Genomic DNA, 15613 nt, shown 5'->3' on the forward strand with positions numbered 1-15613 from the left:
CTTACAGATTATTTGTATTTATTGTACGATATATGTTCGTTGGATGTCTGATTAGGAAGATAATGTACACAGGGACTAGAAATACAACAATGAACATTATAATGTTTATATTTTTGGTACACATCGACTGGAGAATGACGAGGGATAAGAACAACGCGAATTTGTATAATTCTAATGCTTGTCTCCATTCTCCATCCCTCGATAGACGCTCATGATGTCATACTCTACCCATAATCCTTGGCTGAAGAATCAAGGTGGCTGACTACATAATACTGATGAACTGAAAGTTGAATATCTAGAGAATGAAAAGTGATATTAAAAAAAACTGTAAATTGCATTCTCCCACATTTGTGGAGCTATTTCTTGAGGGGTCTTTATGTTGTTTGGCTTGATGTTTCCTTTAAACACCATGATAAGGATATCACCCTCGCTAAGCACCGACAATATTAACGTTATAGCCGTAGTTGTAAACCGTATATACGTTGAATTTCCGAAGCAATTAGCAGAATTCTAATCACCCAGCAGGTACATTCTGAATAGACATGAAACACCATTATTAAAGCGGAGGAGTCGTCACCTGCGCACGCGCGGAAATCGAATCCCAAGCCACGATAACAACGCACGCAGGTGACGACCCACTCGCTTTAACATGCGGAAATTTAATTAATATTGTCGGATGCCGCCACAATTTCGTTGGTTCGTTTATAAGGACGGAGAACACCAGTCGCAATAGTTGCAGATTATTTCATGTTTTTAGTTTTTGATTAGTATAAGATAGTTATTTCGTTTTGGAAATCATTTTTTGTCATATGGTGCAATCTCCTCGAACATGGGCGTTGTTAATTTGATACTCTGCTCAAAACAACATTGTAATGACATAGATCATTGGAATGCCAGGTACGTTAAAGGGGGAGGAACAATGGAAAACTGCCGATGAGAAAACGCAGTCTCGTGTCTATCTCACATCAAATCAAACTCTGCTCCAAAAGATATAATTACCGATTACAAAAATCGATAAACATAATTGTTGCATTCATCATAGTTTAATATATATGTAATAGTGATATGTAATTATCAATACACAAGTCATAAGTCATATTATGATATACAGGACATTTTAATATATAGATATGTTGCAATTTTAAGATATACTAGTAGATATGTCGTAATTACACCCCAGTCATAGAATTGACCAATTAAATACACTCGTATATTTGGCAAATTCCTTCTATATATAACATTAGGTACAATTCGTGAACCTGAGGCCATTTCATATGATATATACATTTTTCTTTAAGTAGGGCGTTGGCTATAAAACATAATTACATGCCAGATGGTCTCATGTCGACGCAACAAATCTTCAGTAATTTTCTTGGCTATGTACGATGGAATATAAAATGGTAACCTGTTTACAGTTTGTGTGTATGTTGACGTTTATATACACGTCTTCATGTGCGGCCGTTAATGTTACAATGGTGGGATCGCAAGGAGAAGGTAATTATGCAAGATACAGACACGTTAGAAAGATATAAACACGCACCACGGGATTCGAACGTAAGATCACGGCAAATGCACATCGCCGCTGTGGACAGACGCGGACCTCACGAAGATATAGTACTATGATAAATATTGTAGAATTATCAATTGTGTGATATAGGCAGAATATCATTCGAGATGATTACAATTATTATAATCCATATTCAAAATGTTTAAAAATCCATTTCTCAACGAAGTAGCCATTATAAAATAACCAATGAACATAGATGATGAAATCAACTATGCCTAATATTACACAGTTAACATAGATATTGACAACTCATGTCAAATCGAAGTGTACTTTTCTGCTACATAAATCTGAATATTGTTATTGCAGATATTTATTTTGTTGAAGATGGTACATACAGAATTGTGGATCTTGAGTTGAATTGGGACGATGCACAGAGCTATTGTGAAACTATGGGAGGACGCCTAACTTCAATTCCAACCGAAGGGGTGGAACGTGTGTTAATTGATGCCAATCACGCATCTATCAAAGGTACACGTAAATACATACAAGTCCGATTTTCACCAGTTTCTTTTCTTTTTGCGTGAAAGTATCTGTTACGATCTGAATATAAATAACACACACATTACCATCGTCCGAATCGCACGGTTTCGCTAAAACCGGCCATTCATAACCGGCCCACGAACCCGTACGTGATCGTGTTAGGAAAAGCTGTATCATAAATTTGAAGATCCGGGGGTCATCACAGATTAAAACAATGGCGGCGTGTAAGCTCTGCGCTGATTTGCCGGGTGTCAAAGAAAAAAAGGTCTATGTTCGTTGACACGTTTCCAATTGAATAAAGACTATGGAATGTTTAAATATTTGTGCAAACCGTGTTTTAGTAAACTGACAAAACTGTCGAAACAGAAAACAGACTTGCTCGATCCGTTCTTCGTTGCAATTAACACATCATTTCCCTTAGAAACAGCACTAAGTTTTTTCTTTTGATGGTCAGTAAGCTCGTTTACGGAGAAAAAGCTAGCAACATGTTGATTTCTATATTCAACCGAGCTAGCGCCACGATTTTACCAAGTAATGTGTCGTTTCTATCGTGAGTTCTGATTGGGTAAATCAAATGAGCCCAAGTGAATCTTATAATCGTTTGAGGACGTGCGACATACAGTAAATCGTGGTGAAATCTGCCAAGGGTTAATGTTGAGGTTTCGGTCGAATAAATGGTCCTTGGCTGGCGAAGATGACACATTACGAACTTGCAATGAAGTAGAAGCACTGCAATAACGCCCCACGTGCACAAAAGAAGGCTTCAGAAAAAGGGATTGGAAAACATGTTAAACCATTGTGTACATTTGTATTGCACACACCATATCATGTACTCTATCACTATGTACTTACAGCAAACACGTGGATTGGTATACGTGATTATATAGAAGACGATAATAATCCTCTGTACACCAATTTTAATGAGTCTGAACTAACTTACTCAAACTGGAGGCGCGGCCAACCTGACAACGGGAGAGAAAACAACGAATTCTGTGCTGTTGTGAGGTGAGTTGATTTTTTTAAACGTATGAATACTAGTATTAGCAGACTCGTTTTCGATTAACGTTACGATATGATTAAAACCCCGCCAATAAATCGGGGGGGCGGAAGATTTGTTACGAAACATTGCAACATAGAAAACGAGAGGAAAGACAATGCATAAAAGATGTTCATTGGCAGAATAAAATGTTTGCACATTCAATCAAGCAAAAATAAAAACCTGGAGATGAAACAACGTGAAAAAAATGCACTTATCACACTCTTCTAGTCACCTCCAATGATTTCAAATCGTTGACCCTTATATCGCTTGGTGTACGTCTTGTGCCTGAAGTAGTTTACTCCATGATGTAGTTCAAATTCGGGTTGGGTTTGGATTCATCGGAAGACTGACCACGCTTTAACGGCAGCTGGTTCGTATCCATTCACGAACAAATGTTTGTATGTACGTTTTTATCCACTTTTTGCAACAAAATCTAAACACAACACCATCACTGGAAAAGCGCGAGGGTGGATGTCACTAGAATTCTGAGATTCTCCGTTCTCTCTGTAGCAATACTGATTACCAATGGTTGGACCTAGACTGCTCGCGAGTAAATAGATTTATCTGTGAAATTTGTAAGTTTATTTTAAACATATACATCACTTGTTACAATATCACTGTATCGTATATAATCCATGGAAACATAATATGTAAAAGTTATCACATAGGCTTATCAACTCAAAACGTTGGATACTGAGCAAACAAAAATGATGAATTATGCATGGTTGCGCATGCTCAAGAGATTAATAGAAATGTGGCACGTAAGTGATATCCAACATTATGAGAGTCATGGTCGTATCGTTTCAGTGGATGTCACCACTATTAACCCCGTAACTACGACATTCACCACTGTTCCTGCATCTACTGTTGGACCAACCACGATGGAAAGAATGACGACTGTAACACCGAGCACACACGAGCCTACGACCGTTCAACACACCACTGTTACCACCAAACAAACAACCGTAAAAACTACACGTGTTCCTACCACTGTGACAACGTCTACTACTGCAACTCCCAGACGCACCAGTAAGTTCAATTCATTCATTCAAGCATGTTCTTGGTGGGTGATTGTTGAAAATCGTCACCAAAATGTGTTTTACTCGCATCTAAGATTGGCTGAATTCAGTGTCGCTATGAAATTCGTAGGCTCTCCAGCAATCTTCAAAAGTTGAACCTTAATGACACATGTTTCTAAATATAGTAATGAGAAATTAGATTTACATAACGCATCTTTCATAAATACTGAAAAACCATTACACCTTTCCTATAAATAGCGCCCTCTATTGACAAAATTACAATATGACGTGAATAGGTAATGTTCTCCTTCTTTATCAATGAATTATGTAATGAGCTGAATAATTCGGAGCACCACGGTGTTCAATTATCTCCTGATTTAATTGAATTATTCTGTCCTCTATTTGCGGATGACGTTGCAATTGTATCAGATTCAGTTGTCGGACTCCTGTAGTTATTAGATAAACTAGAATTGTATTGTGAGCGCTGGAGTATGTCTGCAAACTTGGAGAAGACCAAAATTATTGTTTTCAAGGACGGGGGACATTTATCAGGGAACGAAAAGTGGGTTTATGGAGGGATGGAGGTCCACACCGTCTCATACTACAAATATTTTGGAATTATGTTCTCCTGTAGACTACACTGGTCAATGGCAACAAAACTATTGGCGCAGCAAGCGAAAACAACTTTATTTTGTTCATTTAAAGCTCTGAATTGCTTACGCCCTCTATCCTACATAACTTATTTTAAGGTCTTTGATACAATGATATTACCAATACTAACGTATGGGGCGGAAATCTGGGGTTTTAGAGAGTGCAAATGTCTTAGAACGAGTCCAATATCTTGCCTGTAGAATGTTTCTTGGTGTTTCAAATAGATCACCAAATAGTAGTGTTCTAGGAGAATGTGGGATATATCCTATCTATCTGTACTCAGCGAAACGCTGCATTAAATATTGGGCAAAATTAATTTCCATGCTAAATTCAAGGTACCCCAAGAAATGTTACAATATGCTATACAATATCGAAAGGCGGGGAACCTGAACAAAACACACCTGGATCAGTGACATCTAAAATTTACTTTCCATTTGTAATATAAATGATGCTTGGCATGCACAAGAAGTTGGAAATGTTAATGTGTTTATAAATACATTCGTGGAACGATTCAAACAGTATCTTTCTCTGGTATGGCGGGCTGACTTGTGTACTTTAGACAAGTTAGATACTTACTGTCAATTTAAAACTACCATAGAACCAGAAAGATATTTGTTTTCTGTTCATATTCGAACCCATATGCAATCACTATCTCGGCTACGATGTTCATCACATTGTTTACGAATTAAAAAAGACAGAGGTCATCTTGAAAGAGATCAACGTACGTGCGAGCTTTGCAATATGAATTCTATTGAGAACGAGTTCCATTTTTTATTAGTTTGTAATTTTTATAACCACATTAGATGTCTCTATATCCCACACTACTACTGCACCCCACCAACTGTAAATAAATTTATCGAATTACTGAAAACTCAAAATGATGTACTTCTACGGCGTTTAGCTGGTTTGTATTTAATGCTATGAAACTTAGGAGGGAAACAGCTGAAATATTGTAAATCATTTAAATATTTTGTATTTACTGTTTTGGGCCGATGGCCATGTATCAGTTAATAAAGATCCTACAATACAAAAAAATAGAGAAGCCATTCAAAGCGTCGGTGTCGTTTGATCTGTTGTCGTCATCTTTAAAAATAACGATTTTGAGATATTTTATTATATTCAAGGTATTGACCCATATACGTTATTTTGACGTCATAGTAGAACTCCGTCACTAGAGGGCACAGATGTCTGAAACTGAAGAACGTTTATGATTACGACCATCCTTTACCACGCAACATTTATAAATTGAAAATGTTTATACTCTCATATGGTACTCCATTTACCACTACAGGCATCACTGAGCAAAATTGTGTTTCAACATCACTCAAATTGAACTACATTCAAAAGTGCCTGGCAATCAAACCATCCCAATATTGTTAAGATTGTTAACTATATCGTGAAACCTATCAAATCAATTTCAACAGTTGTTTCACATCTCTCACATAAATGCCAATAATAACAGTTATATGGTCAACATTGGTAGATTCAACACGGACTAAATTCCTGTGATGACAGACCTATGTAATGTTATGTGTATGTGTATATGGTTTACTGTCGACAAGACACTCCTCATTTAGTATTATATGTATAAATGTATGAGTCACAGACAACTGGACTTTATTTTAACATAATATTATATTGTATTTCATGTTTATTAATTCCAATGAGTCTTTGTCTCTATTTCAGCGACACCTTTGACGACAGAAAGAACGACAGAAGCACCTGTAGCAAATGCAACAATGTCATTCCAAACAAGTAAGAGTTAAAATAAGTATTAAGTAAAAAAAGTAGGTGGCATTAACGATTTGTTAAATAATACTGGTACATCCTATTGGGCTAGAATCCACTTGATTTATGTTGTATTTCAATAAGTTTGTATTCATTTTTTGATACCCCGTGACAGGGATTGCCATCACTAAACTAAGTAATTCACTTCTTTCTATGTAGAACTTATCATCACATCAATGGCTTTCATGGGTCTTATACCAGGATCAGCTCTTTGGGGATACTTTATATTCATAGTAGGCCGTAAAAAAGCTTTTAATTATGAAAGGAAGGCTGAAAAGGATACAGTTGCCATGGATGAGACTGTGCGCCAGTGTTCAGTAAAAACCAACCAAACAACTGTTATTGGCGGAGAACAGTGTGACTCAATTGATGAATCAAAAGATGGTGGGGATATTCTCAAAGCTGGGCGTAATACTGGTCAACAATGGGATATAGAGACACAAGATAATAATGGTGATAATTTAACACGTGTTGAGATAGAACAAGAAAAACTGAAGGCGAATGTGGCCGAAGAAGAAAAAGCTGAGAAGAGAGTTAATGGTGACGCTCCTGCTGTGATTGAGTTAAAAGATGGTGTTGATGAAAAGAATCCCACAATTGAACCATTGGATAGTCCTGCAAGTGTTATACCAGAAGGTGGTGGAACTAATGACCTAAGTGGCGACAATACTAACCGTAATGTTACAGATCATGACAATCAGTCTGAACGACAAGATGTTGTTGGGAATGCTGATGGTGATAATGAATTTTCCAGTAATGAAGATGGCGGAAGTGGGGAAGTCAAAAATCTCGACAGTGTCGATAAAGAATGTATCCAAGGTCCAAAAGACCAGGATGAGACTGTTGATGATGTCAACAAGGCTAGTAATGATGAACATTGCGTAATTGAAGACACAGGGGACGGTGTGAAATATGACAATGTCAGTGACAATGGTGATGCGAGTGGAATTATGAAAAAGGATGTTAGCATTGAAGATGAAGTTGTTCAAAAAGTCGAAGACAGAGAGGAAGTTCTTGTAAATGAGAATGATAACAAAGATGGAATGAATGGCAGTATTGGGGGAAATAAAGAAGATAATATTAAGGGTGATACTGGTGAAAATGTAAACAATAACAACAGAACAGAAGAGGCTGTTGATGCTGTTAACAATGATAGTAATGATACAATTGAAGACACAGGGCTCGGTATGAAAAATGACAATACCAGTAACAATGGTGATGTAATTGAAATCATGAAAAAGGATGTGAGCATTGAAGATGAAGTTGTTCAAAATGTAGAAGACAGAGGTCTTGTAAATGAGGGTGATAACAAAGATGAAATAAATTGTTGTACTGGGGATAATAACGAAGATAATAATGTTGGTGAATATGTCAACAATAACAACAGAGATAAAGATAATGACAATGAATGTGATAAAAAAGTTAACATGAGCAATAATGGTACCAATGAAGACAATACCGGTGATTCCCAATACTGCGTCGATAAAGATACTAGTCAAGTAGATTCTGACCAAACCACAAGCAATATTTCTGACAAAAATGTTACTATTGAAGTAGGTGGCGGTGATGATGATGATGGGAATAAGAACATCAATGATGATGAAACTGTCACAGGTGATGGTGAGGAAGAAACCAATAATGTTCTCCCACAAAATGAGTTTGTATGTGATAATGAAGAACATATGACAACATCACAGATAGAAGAAAATAATGATGAAGAGTACAAGAAAGAAAATCAGACCATTGTGGATGAAGGTGAGCATACAGAGCAAACTGACCTGGGTAAGTATGATGGAGACAGAGATGGAGATACAAATGGGAATGGAGATGATAAGAAAGAGCAAGACAAGAATGCAGAAAATGAGCAGGCTGAAGGTGAATCCAGTGAAACTGAAAGCAGCAAAGATATGGGTGATAATTACAGATTTGAATCTGATGATAAAAGTGAAACACAAGTGGATCCTAAAGAACGTGCAGGTTTAGTTGGAAGTGAAAATGTAGGATGAAATACTTTACAATTTAATTTGTTTACTAATTACTGTACTATTTACTCAACAGTTCAATTAATTAGCGGTAATTAAAAAAATAAGATGGATGTCACCTGTTTGGGCATTTAATTAATGTGAACAAAGTTTTATCTCATATAAGTTAGGTTATATTTAAGAAAGTTTAATCTAACCTTTCATTTTTTTTCATATTAAATTATTTGTACTGTTAGCATGTTTATTTGTTTGAAATGGTAATATATGTGCATTATGTGTACGTAATTGTATATAAATGTATGTGCATTATTCGACATGGAAAGTTTTCTGTGTCACTTGTGTAATTAGATCTATGGTTGGATATGATATTTCTCATTTCTGTATTGCTATTATATTGGTTTTATGAAGTAAAAATTGACAGAATAAACCAGTAAATCGAAGAAGTGGGTAATATACAAAATACGCATTTTGACATTCCGGAGTTTGATAAGATACAACCGAAAACAGAATAGCGTGATTTTAAAGAGGTGTGTTGTGTGCTGCCTTGTTATAAAGTAATAAAGAAGTATGTGAAATTACAAAACGTTGTTCCCAGATGAGACATGGAAGTAAATAACAAAAAACAGAGACGGTACTGACAACATATGTGTTACCCACACCTCCAGACTCGAGGCGTACATGCAAATGACACGTTATGTTGTTCTCGGCTGTACCTCACTAAGTGATTGAATTACAAACGTGTACAGTTGATAGAAACAGCTTTCCTTTCTTTTAACACAGTAACTAATCCTCTGCATTTTGAGTTGCGTTTATTTAGTTGAATTGTAATTTGAAATGATTGATTTGAATTTTCAAATTGTTCAATACCGGTAGTAATTATAAAAACTTAAATAAACAGCATGTGTAATACCTTAATTTGTGAAATACCTTATGAAAAAATTATCAAAATTGGGTAAGTGTGTCAGTTGTGTGATTACATCATTTTGTGGGTTGGCGTTAAATACTAGTATTGTGCAAATTAAGGAAGTCGATTGACCTGCCTTCCAGAATAATGTGACCAACAATAATTGTTACCCAAGCCAATGTTTTGATAGCGTGACTTTTTTGGGGAAGATCACTAGACATCCCTATAAAAATCTTGGTGCAGATATGGTAGGGTTATCATGGAAATGATTTGTTATTTATATGTTAGTGGGATGCCTTGACACAAGGACGAGCCCATTAAAATTTGGTAGCGATATGAATAAGGATACCATGAAAACTGTAATTTCGGAAATTAGTTGTCAATTAGAATTAAAAAAGTGATTTTAATAAAAATTTGATAAAAACTTGTAATTGCCTTTGACACAATGACCAATTCATTAAATGTTGTCATGAATGAGGACCAGTTAACATTGAAACAGTAATTTCGGGAATATTTTTTGATTTGTAACTCAAAAGGTAGATTTTCTTGAAATTTCGACCTGAGGCAATGGATCAATTTTAATAACGTTGTTGTTCTGTTTGCCATGCAAACAGCAATTCGGAAATGATTGGTGTAGACAAATCGATTAGATTTTGGTAAATATGGTTGCCAATAACAAAAAACAATTTCAGAAATTATTTCACATTTATAACTCAAAAAAAAATAATTTTCAGGAAATTTTCAGCAGAGGTTGTCTTTTGATAGGTTGTCAGGAATCAATCTATTAAATATTGGTGGAGATCCAGTTGCCATGGGAACAGAAATTTCGAATATGACAAAATATTTGATAAAATGAAAAGAAAATTGACAAATTACCTAAGCAGCTTTTAAGTGACAATATCAACAGAAAAAAAAAAAAAACTTGTTCAATAACCTTTTTTGCCAACCCTCAGTGTTTCAAAATTGTATCTGTTGGTATTTTTACCTTTCCCAAGTTGGGAAACTCAATGTCAGCACAGGATTTAGAGATTGGGCCACTCTCCCGATAGTAATCATAACACATACACAATCATATTCCGCTACGCAATGCGGCAATGACGTCATTGTACACCCCCAGACTGAATATCCTACATTCCTAACGGTTGGAAAAATATTCATTCTTGAATATGTGTCACTCGCAATATTATTTAAATTTATGTTCATGACGTCATCCTCAAACATTACGGACATATGACTGTATACAATACAGTTACGTTGGTTGTCATGGTGATAAGTAAATACCCAATTATTTCGTCTTGAGTATTTTTTCTTCAATCTTCAGATGATCACTGTTACTATGGAATCGCAAATTCTTAGCAGGGTAAGAAGCGGCGTATATTAGGTGACCGCTCGTGAACTGAGCACGAGCACGCAGCAGTCAAATACACCGCAGATTGTAGATGTCGATGTTGTAAGTGGCTTACTACTATGGACACGGAGATATGCAGCTACACAGTTACATAGAATAAATAGCATTTCGAATGTGGATATCACATTAAGTCAAAGTTGTCACGTTAGTTACATAGGTCACCCCGTGTGTGTGTGTGTACGCCAGCTAGACTCGGAGATAACAGACGTCGGCGACAGGCACATACCTTGTTATTGTTTGACTACATTGGCCAAACCTCGTTGCGTGGATCAAACCCAACTGCCGAGGGGTCATGCCATAAGAACGCATGTTCGTGTCGCTATAGTGTCGATGTAATTTTATCCGAGCCGCCATTTCACGGCGTACTTCGTCTCAGGACATCGTCATTCTTCGCCAACGTAGATTTGTTATTAGATAACCAGAGATCAAGTTAAAAGGTAAGTGTCGACGTCTGGTTATTATTACGCCAATGATTGTCACGTTCAATCGTCACGGACACCAACCAGGGGTGATACGTCATGACTCATCATTATTTAACTACAACTGCCAATTATCCCTTCATGCAATACTTGGATCATTACTTGCCACCCCAAATTCAATTTAAATGTCCCAATTGAACGCCCCTGTTTAGGCCAAAGAACGGCCGAAAAGGTATACTCTAAAACTGACTATTCAGTTTGAAGATTGTTACATATTTTCGGTCGTAATACGTTGCTAAGAGACCTCTCAGATTAGGTAGTTCGCCTTGGCACAGAACTGTATGTCATAACACGCTCTCGAGCAGGCCTACGTTGAAAAGCTGTGCTGGCGTCCAACTAAAATCAACTATCCCGTAGTCCGATCCTGATTTACGAAAACTCATCAGGCAGCTGATCAGGTGACATTACACGAAACTTGATTTAGTATAGAAAAAATGCACAATGAGACGAGTTACCTAAATTGTTGTGTTAAATCAAATTACAACAACCCCGATAATAAATGTTTAACTTGTCTCTGGTAATATATCAAAAACAAGTGTCCATGAACCGTTGTTGTCGAGGGGTTCACAACAACGATTTTTACGCGTTAACTACGTGTGTTAAATCTTTGATCATGACGAACCTTATTATTTGAGTTTTATACAATTATGATAATAAATAAAAATATCAAATATTTATCACATAAATACCATGTAATGCCTTTACGGTACTATATAAAGGATTATTATTTTCTAATGCCAACATTACACAAAAATCACGTATCCGTGGTTTTCAATCGTACCTTTTGTGTTCTTAATAATAAATCGAAATAAACATGATACTGTAAAAACATTAACTTCCACCTATATATAATTTGAGTCGATACAAAGCTTGTGTCTGATTGGCTACTGAACCATAATACTTAGCAATCCGACCAATCAAAGACCAGCTTGTTTGTTAACACTTATTTCGACGTATCATAATCTGCCTTGTATATAAGCTTCGGCTACACTATATAATTTATAACTATTTCACTATATGTTGATCACTGGTTGTATATTTACAAAATCCAAAGATATACATTCTTTTGTGATGTTTACCTGTGGATCTCACCTATTTACAACATTAGCGCTAGTAATTAGCATCGGACCATCATGATGGGTCACTTTTTAAAGTAGAATGCTACCAGTGCGTTGTTGACAATACGCTTATTGTAGAGACAATAAGTGTATTTAGTGTCTAAATCTGTCTATAATTCATGGTTTTAGTATTAGTCAATTGGACTTTTTAATCTAATTTTATTTTTATTTTTTTTCGGAAAACTGTCAAATAACTTGCATAACATGATATTTTATCGTCGTCGTTAGAACCATACTAAAAATAACGAATACTTCGAGACATCAACAAGCAATGTAAATAGTATTAATATATCATTTTTTTTGCCTGACAATAGGTTTTAATTTTCATCGTATCTTTCGTCACCACTCCATTGTGCCACAACTTACATACATGTACATGTATACGGCAATGCCTAAAGTCTGTATTCGCGGGGTACGTGCTGTTGAAATGGTCTATTACGTAACCACGGCATGTTGTAGTTCGGCAAACTATAACACTATTTCTGAGACAGTGCGCGAGACAACCCAACAATGCGTCTGATTCAAACCGTGACCGGCGATTGAAAATACCGGTCCGCACGATTTTGTAGATGGACGAAGCTGGGTAAATTGTGAAAGTTATGAATACCAACGAGAGAATATGCGTCATTCAATGGTGCAATGTTTTTTTCTTCTTCAAATGTAAATGAAAAACGCAAACAAGAATATATCTCCTTGGCGGCTACAGTCTATCAATCGTAAAGCGCTAAAACTAAAACGAGACGTACCTTTCAAGTTTTCAGCGCCAACATTTCAGTAAAAAAATACGAAAGCGTTTTTATCATTTCCCGTTGAGGGCATGTGTCAGGTGCAGTATTTGGCTGTTTTATTCAATCATTGGCTGATTTCCTACCACGTGACGCGAACGATAATATATATATTGACGGAGTACATCAGCTAATATATTATGATTGGTCAAATGCTTTTCATTTGAAATTTATAAAGCATTTAAAAATTGTTTATATAAAAATTATTCTTGCATGCGTGAAATTCACTGTACTACATTTGGATTTTTTAAATAAATTTGAAATCCGGGTTATGAGATAGTGAATAAATTCAAAACAAACGAACTTATTTCTAAAATCCATATTTTTCGTGAATACGTCTATGATGACCTAGTTCTCAGTGTCACTTGGAATAATATTGAAACACTTTCAATATACGTGACTCACACTTATAGAGATACATGATATCCACTACTGTCCGTTGTTTTTACAGAATGCTACTCGAAGTCCTGCACGCCTGATTGACATACAGAAGCCAGGGGATTACAAGTCACGGTGAAATTCACGTAGAAAACACTATGTCGAAAAATAAATTCCACCCAATTTGGGCGTTAGTGTTCGCGATGGTACTACTGTTGTTATTTATATTCCTAGTCATCGTAATATGGGAACAAGCGCCGGTAAGAATGAATTGTTATGTGTACATTCGCCGACAGGTACAGTAAATTGAGCTATTTGCTAAAAAATCTGTTGTTTTTTTTGAAAATGGGAACAAATTTTGAGATTTTTTTTGTGGCCTGGGATTTTTTTAGTGAGGTGAATTAATATAGTTTTTGAGGACACGTGTTTAGTTTAACGACATTGTGGTAATTTCCCAGCTTTTGGCCTAAATATTCGTTTGTAGAATCTATTTGAAACCAGTTAGTTTGTAAAACTGAGGGGGGAATTCTGAATTTGATATAAGAAAACAGTATGATGTAAATTTCTGAGCAAGAGGGAATTTCGCAGAAATATTTCGCTGGCAGGTTTTTGCTAAAACATGCGTGGGACCATACCTACGAAAAGACGTGGACAATGGGCAAAATAACTCAAACAAATCTAGAGGGAAGTAAAACAATTCATTAGCCAGAGTCCAGGCTATAAATAACTTTCACCCCCCTTAAATTAGTCAGTCTAAATGTCTAAACTTTTAAAATGTATTTATTCATGAAAAGAACATTTTTTGAGATAATTCCTCATTGACTGCACCCGCGCTCAGCATCGGAACCGTCAGCCAGCAGTTTGGTCTCGGCTTGAACAATATACTTTCTTAAGGTATATGCTTTAACTTGGAAGTGTGTATTGGCCATTGTAATTTAAATATTTATGTCATGCATACATAATCATCTAGAGATATAATGTGACAATTGTGTATCACAAAGTGCTATATGGTCGAACTGTAATTATACAAGCGCTGTACAGATATTTATATGTTAGTGATATAGCCATTCAAGTTGAAATTTATGGTAGAAACCATGGTATAATTCTCAATAAGTAGCCGTTCGTTGTCAATAACTTGATATTTGGTATCAATTTCCCCATTATCTGAGAAAATTAAGACAAATAAATAATCACGTATAATCCTTGTTTGTATTTCCAGAGGTTATGCCAGTGGTGTAAGAAGAAACGAGGAAAGTCGAGATCTGTGGGAATGAATGATCAGTCAGGGATATTAGAAAACAGTCAGACAAGTCTAGAAGAAATCAACCGAGCACGCCAGGGGCATCGCGTAGTGACACCATACATTAACCCGGCCTTCTGGGACCGCATGGAATACCAGGACGAAAGGCGGGCAAATACAGCAAGTTCCGATAACAGTATTAGATCGACGTCTCCACTACAACCGAGTCTACATGCGCACCGGTTGCGTGGCAACGAGGAGGTATGAATGTGGGTCATACCGTGCAGATACACTTAATATAGTGATGTGAAACCAGCGGTATCTTGTTACGTCATGATGACGTCACTTTAGTATAGAACACAAAACCAAACTGTGAACAGATTAAAAAGCGTTGCCATGACGATATACACTACAAGCTCGTTAATTTCAATCAGATGCAAACCGAAAAGTTTGGTTAGAAGCGGATATGCATAAATATGTGTCCGTATTTATTTACAGTACTTAGTGAATACTACCCGTTTTATCATTTTTTGTGACAAGTGTTACTATGGTTACACGCATAAACAGACGGAGCCGACTAGTTGGTTGGTTGAGACTATGAAGAATACATACGAACAAATACGATATTAATAACTTTTATGGAGACTCAACTCACTGTATATATGCTTTTATGACACGGCGTAGAGGCATGTTTATGTAAAAATGTGTTTCCAAATTTTATTGTCCAGACTGTGTTTCACAGTCACTTGATCCTACTACGTTCAGACAAACACTT

At 36.2% G+C, this 15613-nt stretch overlaps 1 protein-coding gene across 1 annotated transcript; it reads left to right on the forward strand.

The window, feature by feature from the left end:
- Nucleotides 1-3642: 3642 nt before the first annotated feature.
- On the forward strand, nucleotides 3643-8961 carry LOC144356497 (uncharacterized). Its single transcript, XM_078011190.2, has 4 exons — nucleotides 3643-3661; nucleotides 3894-4115; nucleotides 6443-6511; nucleotides 6704-8961. The coding sequence occupies exons 2-4, from the start codon at nucleotides 3968-3970 to the stop codon at nucleotides 8548-8550; spliced, it is 2064 nt and encodes a 687-aa protein (XP_077867316.1). The 5' UTR covers nucleotides 3643-3661; nucleotides 3894-3967; the 3' UTR covers nucleotides 8551-8961.
- The last annotated feature ends 6652 nt before the right edge of the window (nucleotides 8962-15613 follow it).

The sequence above is a fragment of the Saccoglossus kowalevskii genome, chromosome 21 (assembly GCF_978046115.1).
Source record: "Saccoglossus kowalevskii chromosome 21, keSacKowa6.1, whole genome shotgun sequence".
NCBI classification, from domain to species: Eukaryota; Metazoa; Hemichordata; class Enteropneusta; family Harrimaniidae; genus Saccoglossus; species Saccoglossus kowalevskii.

Coding starts and splice junctions, on each gene's coding strand:
- LOC144356497 (XM_078011190.2), top strand. CDS start 3,968: ATGGAAAGAATGACGACTGTAACACCGAGCACACACGAGCCTACGACC. Junction 4,116..6,442: donor TGCAACTCCCAGACGCACCA/GTAAGTTCAATT, acceptor TCTCTATTTCAG/CGACACCTTTGACGACAGAA. Junction 6,512..6,703: donor AACAATGTCATTCCAAACAA/GTAAGAGTTAAA, acceptor CTTTCTATGTAG/AACTTATCATCACATCAATG.